This window comes from Pituophis catenifer, unplaced genomic scaffold, assembly GCF_029215685.1.
Source record: "Pituophis catenifer annectens isolate HBS135680 unplaced genomic scaffold, rPitCat1.0.hap2 SCAF_2, whole genome shotgun sequence".
NCBI classification, from domain to species: domain Eukaryota; kingdom Metazoa; phylum Chordata; class Lepidosauria; order Squamata; family Colubridae; genus Pituophis; species Pituophis catenifer.
The window spans coordinates 285800064-285806703 of NW_027256882.1; the positions used below are offsets into that span (position 1 = coordinate 285800064).

At 43.0% G+C, this 6640-nt stretch overlaps 1 protein-coding gene across 1 annotated transcript in view; it reads left to right on the forward strand.

Annotated features, from left to right (window-relative positions):
- Positions 1 to 5233, forward strand: part of SMAD7 (SMAD family member 7) — a 59512-nt gene extending 54279 nt beyond the window's left edge. Inside the window, exon 4 of the mRNA XM_070938942.1 lies at positions 2506 to 5233. Within this exon, the coding sequence (XP_070795043.1) occupies positions 2506 to 3044 (539 nt within the window). The 3' untranslated portion in view covers positions 3045 to 5233. The remainder of the gene's footprint in view (positions 1 to 2505) is intronic.
- Positions 5234 to 6640: the final 1407 nt, after the last annotated feature.

The window sequence follows — 6640 nt, forward strand, 5'->3', positions numbered from 1 at the left end:
AATAATCAGACACCTCAAGATTTGAAGAAGAGCATGGAGCAAGAACTGGCCTTTGATTTCCATCATGGAAAGTTTGTAATAATTGCTTCGCCCCCCTTCTTTTAATGTAAGGGGTGTCAAACTCGATTTCATTAGGGCCGCATTGTGTTTGACCTCGGGGGGTGGGGGCATGGCCAGCTCGATGTCACTTGTGTCGGGGGCGCTTGTGGTGGCCCGAGGGCTCTGCCAGTGAAAACAGGCTCCCGAGCTCCCATTTTTGGCTGCGACGGCCTCCTGCAACCCTCTTGGTCCTCCCGAGCTCCGTTTTCGCTGGCAGAGGCACTGCGAACCAGTCCTTTGCTGTTTCCAGGGTGGCTCGGTGGGCCAGATTTGAAGCCTGCAATTTAATTTTGATTCCTTTTTAATATTTATGAGCAGAAATCTAGCATAAGCAATGCCTCTAAATCAGGTAGTCCTCCATTTACAACCGTCGTCGCAGCATCCCAAAAATCATATGCTCAAAATTTGGGTGCTTGGCAGCTGGCCTGTACAGTACTTACAATGGTTGCAGTATGCCCTGAGGTCATGTGATTTGTAACCTTCCCAGCTGGCTTCTGACCAGCCAAATCAATGGGGGAAGCCAGGTTTTTACTTAACGACCGCATGATTCACTTAACAACTGCAGCAATTTGCTTAATAACAGTGGCAAAAGAAAAAGGTCCTGAAATCAGGTGAAATTCACTTTAACAACCGCCTTGCTTTGCAGTGGAAATCCTGGTTCCAATTGTGGTCGTAACTCGAGGACTATACCTGTGCTAAGGGATAGCTCGGTTTAGTTTTCCAGTTTAGAATTACGGATGCCTCTCCTTTAATGACTTGTGATATAGCCAGAAGAAAATTAAGGACGCCAAAGGAAATGGAGGGGGACTCCCTTTTAAGAAACGTTTGATCCATTCAGCGGGTTAGGCTGTGTGTTGTCAGTTCCGCTTACACACATTTGACATCACAAAAAGACATCTGTGGTTGATTAGCAGATCTTCGATAAGATGTTATCTGCCATTGATTTACTCTTGGCTTGGACTGAAAGGGTGCATGCCAAGAGAGAGGAGGGGGAGGTGGGAATTGCAGGGTGGGTGGGAGAATTATTTCATATAGAAGACAACACAACATAAAGCAGTTTTGAAAGCAGCTTCTTCGCCTATTACTTTCACAACTGATTTGCTTGGCCGCGGTCCATGAATAATATAAATTGTTGGCGATTGAAAGAAAAGGGATGCAAATATGAATCTCAAATAAATGTTCTTGGTTCATCCCTCGGTGTAGAATTCCGTATGTATGGAGGGTTTTTAAGCTGTCACCTAAACTGGAATCCATTCCCTTCCAAATCCATATTCACATCTGATCATCATGTCTGGGAGTAAAGCCATGAAGTCTCCATCAGTTTCAAGAGACCCATTGGCCAAATATTACCCTTAAGTGCTCGAAAGTGACAGTACAATCCCTGGATCATCTTCTAAGGCAGTTTTTCCTCAACCATGGCCATTTGAAGATGTGTGGATTTCAATTCCCAGAATTCCCCAGCAAACCTGTCTGGGAATTGGAAGTCCACACATCTTCAAGTCGTCGAAGTAGAGAAACACTGTTCTAAGATGTGGAGACGCCGCTGAACTTTCATGGAATCAGTAAAAATCTGGCCAAGTTAAAACAGAAATGCTAGGATTTTTAATTATTTTTTTACAAAAGTGTTTTTAAAACATTGAAAATTGCTAAAGTACAGTTTGAAAATGGATACGCTCTCAAGATTTCTCACTTCGATCCCTTTTGATTCAAAAGGTTTTGAGAAGTATAAAGTTCATTATAACCGAAGGGGTGAGATGGTCTGTTATTCATGAAAGTCCATTAAATCAGAGCGATTGTAAGCCAACATCATTTACATAATAACATTCAATTACACAAATGGCGTTAAGGTTTCTTTCACAGTGACGCTGCTACTAGCCACATCATTTATTATTCTGTATTCTGTTATTCTATCATTAAACAAATGATGTTTATAGATGCAAAAAAAACCAAAAAACCCACCACCTCAAGAAGTCCTTGATTTATGACCATAACAACCATACCCATTATGGACATATGTCATGATAGTCATAAAGAGATCACCCATGCGACTGACCCGATATTATTGACTTTTTGCAGTGGTCATTAAGCAAACACAACATCTATTAAGCAAACATGACAGCTGTTAAGTGAACTATTGGGTGTTTTTGTCACAAAGTGGAAATAAATGCTGATTTTTAGCAAAAACATCCTAAACCTCCACATGATTGTGGGGGTGAGCTTAGAACTTCAGAATCGGGTCATATGTATCTTCTGGATGGGTCCATCATAACTCTGGTCACTAAGCAGCTGTCATAAGTCAAGGACTTCCTGTATTCAGGCCTGTTAAATTGCTTCAGTCCAAAACGCTGGCCTTTTGTGAGATTAACCTGAGATATTCTCTCTTTTTTTTTTCTCGTCTTCTCCTAGATTCTCAAGTTCTACAGGAACCTGGGGATCTCTCACACTGGTGCGTGGTGGCCTATTGGGAAGAGAAAACCCGTGTGGGGCGCCTGTACTCGGTCCAAGAACCTTCCCTGGATATCTTTTACGATCTACCTCAGGGGAACGGCTTCTGTCTCGGACAGCTCAATTCGGACAATAAAAACCATCTGGTGCAGAAGGTCCGTGCCAAGATCGGTTATGGCATCCAGTTGAGCAAGGAAGTCGACGGCGTATGGCTTTATAACCGCAGCAGTTATCCGATTTTTATCAAGTCGGCCACACTGGACAACCCGGATTCCAGGACGTTGTTGGTTCACAAAGTGTTTCCGGGTTTTTCCATCAAAGCGTTCGATTACGAGAAAGCGTACAGCTTGCAGAGGCCCAACGACCACGAATTCATGCAGCAACCTTGGACGGGTTTCACGGTGCAAATCAGCTTCGTGAAAGGTTGGGGCCAGTGCTACACCAGACAGTTCATCAGCAGTTGTCCGTGCTGGCTGGAGATTATTTTTAATAACCGATGACTCAACCGCAGGCCTTCCCGAGTTTGGCATCTTGAAGTGTGGGGGGGGTGGACTTCAACTCCCAGAATTCCCCAGCCAGCAAGAGAACTCTAGGAATTGAAGTCCACCTTTCTTCCAGGGTGTCCAAGCTTGGGAACCGCTGCTTAACCAGTGACATTTTATAATGACTTTGCTGCTAAAATGTTTCCTTTTGAGTGCTTGCTATGGTGTGCAAACGTTTTTTGTTTGTTTGTTCTGTTTTGAGAAATAGCTTATGGGAAGATTTCTTTCTTTCTTTCTTTCTTTCTTTCTTTCTTTCTTTCTTTCTTTCTTTCTTTCTCTCTCTCTCTCTTTCTCTCTCTCTCTCTCTCTCTCTCCCTCCCTCCTTTTCTCTGTCTTTTTATTTTGGGGTGGGCGGGCAATGTGGAGATACTTTTTTAAAAATGTAGATGACCAACAACCCAGAAGGAGAGGAGACACACGGAGAGGAAGATGGTTGGGAAAGGTTTAAGTTGGACGTGGTTACAGAGAGGCTCACTCTGATCTCTTTTCAATTGGGATTCAATCACAGTTTACAGGATTTGCAGATTACCATCTTCACTGTACCTTTTCTTTAATTCAGGCTGTGTTATCTTTCTCGCCTCCCTTTGTCAGGGCTAACACACGCTTCTCCTCTCCCAGGAGAATCCTGTGGTTCCCCCAATAAATACACACCTTCTTTGCACACTTGGGATGTTCTGCTGATTTCAGCAGAGCTTATCAATCCACACTTAGAAGTGCCATAATACACCAAGATCTGGTTTCCTTCAGTGACCATAGATGGGAGGAAGGTCTGGAGTTTTATCTGGCTTGCAAGAGGTTGGTAGGACAGATTCCTGCAAGCTATTACAATTAGTCCTTGACTTACAACCATTCATTCAGCGGCCAATTGCAACGGTACTGGGGGGAAAAAGTGACTTGTGTCTATTTTTTCCACACTTAACGTCCATTGCAGCATCCCCATGGTCACGTGATCAAAATTTGGCCGCTTGGCAACGGGCTCATACTTAACAACGGTTGCAGTGTCCCGGGGTCACGTGATTTCCCCCCCTCCTTTGCAACTTTCTGACAAACAAAGTCAATGGGGGAGCCCGATTCGCTTAACCATGTTACTAGCTTAGCAGCTGCAGCTACTCACTTTACAACGGTGGTGAAAAAAAAATCACCAAATGGGCCCAAGCTCACTGAAAAGCTGCCTTGCTTAACGACAGAACCTTTGGGGCTGAATTGCGGTCGTAAGTCCGAGGACTACCTGTGTTTCATTCTTGAAATCAGATGAATGGTTCTGGAACACTCCTGTTCGACGAGATGCCTTCCTTTCCGATAATGTGAAACCCATGGATCTTTCTACCTTGCTTCAGGTCACTCCCATCTATTCTTTGTTGCAAGAGAGATGCAGGGAGGGAGACGAGAGGTTCAAGAAATATGAAATATAAATAAATAAAATGATAAAATAAAGCAAAGCAGCTCCTTGCCGGTATGAGGGTGGCGCATAGCCACTGGCACAATTCGCAAGAGTCACTGTCAACAGGGTGTAAGAAAGTTTCTTCCTTCCCTTCCTCTCTATTATATCTACCTGTAACTTTAATCCTTTTGACTGACCTTGTGGATGGAAAAAAAAAAGAAGAAGCTGGGAAAGAAATGGCCATTTTTCTGGGCTTGGCTATCACTTACAATGCCTGTAAACACCCCCCAAAAAATTATTTGGCCTGGGCTTTTCAAATGGATTTGCAAGTCAGACTTCGTACCCCCTCTTCTCTGTTCAATGGACAAAGCTGAAGTTCAGTATTTACTCCCTGTCCCCTGTTTTGACCAGATTTAAGATAATAACTGTTTGCATCCAGAAACTGCAGTCATTTGGCTAGTATGTTAGTATTTTTTTTTTCTTCGATTCATACACTTAGTATGATAATTTTACACTGTTCTTAGCTCAATGAGCACGTTTAGACCTTAACATAAGCTATTTTTCTAAATGCAAAAGAGGAATAAGTGAAGAAGAAAAGCATCGTCCTTGGAATTTTAGCATTGAAGTGCTTTGGAAAAAAATAAAATAACAACAGACTTCTTTTTAAAAAAACAAAAACAAAAAACCCTGAGATTTATTAAAGAAAAATGTATTTTATGTTATATATAAATATATTATTACTTGTAAATACAAAGACGTTTTATAAGCATCATTATTTATGTATTGTGCAATGTGTATAAACAAGAAAAATAAGAAAAGATGCACTTTGCTTTAATATAAATGCAAATAACAAAATGCCAAATTAAAAAAAAAAAAGATAAAAATTAACAATTGGTGGCCGTTTTCTCTCTTATGGTGTGCTGTTTGTAGCCTGTTGCTTGAAAGGGTAGTGGACTCAGCTTCGTACAAGATGGAAATTGTGACCAAAAAGGGACACGAGGCTAGGTCATGGCTCTGTGTGTATGTGTGTGTGTGTGTGTGAGAGAGAGAGAGAGAGAGAGAGAGAAAGAAGGAAGAAAGAAAGAAAGAAAGAAGGTTATCTCCAAGGACTTCAATTTCTCATCAACTTTGGAACTGACATTAATGTTGTAAACCAGGGGTGTCAAACTCAAGGCCGGTGGGCCAAATCCGGCCTGCGGATTTAGACCTGGCCCGTGGGGCTGACCTGCAAACAGTGAAGGACTGGCCCTTGGTGCCTCTGTGAGTGAAAACGGAACTCGGGAGCCCGTTTTCACTGGCAGAGCGCTCAGCCGCCACAGGGGCCGCCCCCCCCTCCCGGGACACAAGTGACGTCAAGCTGGTCACACACACCCCTCCCTCCATCCGAGGTCAAACACAACCTTGATGCAGCCCTCAATGAAATCGACTTTGACATCTGGCCTGACTAGGTGGTTCAGTGGCTAAGACACTGAGCTTGCCGATCCGAAAGGTTGGCGGTTCGGCGGTTCAAATCCCTACTGCAGGTCTCCTGCGTGAGCAGGGGGTTGGACTAGATGACCTCCAAGGACCCTTCGAACTCTGTTACTGTTACCCCTGTTGTAAACCCTCATACAATGTGAAAAACCTAAGGAAAAGACACAATGCAGGTAGTCCCTGACTCACAACAGTTTGTTTAGTGACCATTCAAAATTACGACGACACTGGAAAAAGTAACTTAGATTGTTTTTCACATATACGACAGTCGAAGCATCCCAAGAGTCACGTGATCAAAATTCAGACGTTTGGCAACTGGTTCACATTTATGACGGTTGCAGTGTCAGTGTTTTTTGACCTGACTAGCGAAGTCAATATGGAAGCCAAATTCACTTAACGACCGTTTACTAACTTAACAACTACTTAACAGCAGCAAGAAAGATCATAAAATGGGGCAAAACTCAGACAAATGTCTCATTTATTTATTTATTTATTTATTTATTGGTTCGATTTATATGCTACCCTTCTCCGGAGACTCAGGGCAGCTTACAATGCGTTAAGCAATAGCCTTCATACTTTTGTATATACCTGCTTAGTAGGGCTTTCGGCCCCCCCAAGCGGTGTTCTTTTTTTATATATACAAAGTCAGCTTATTGCCCCCACAATCTGGGTCCTCATTTTACCTACCTCGAAAGGATGG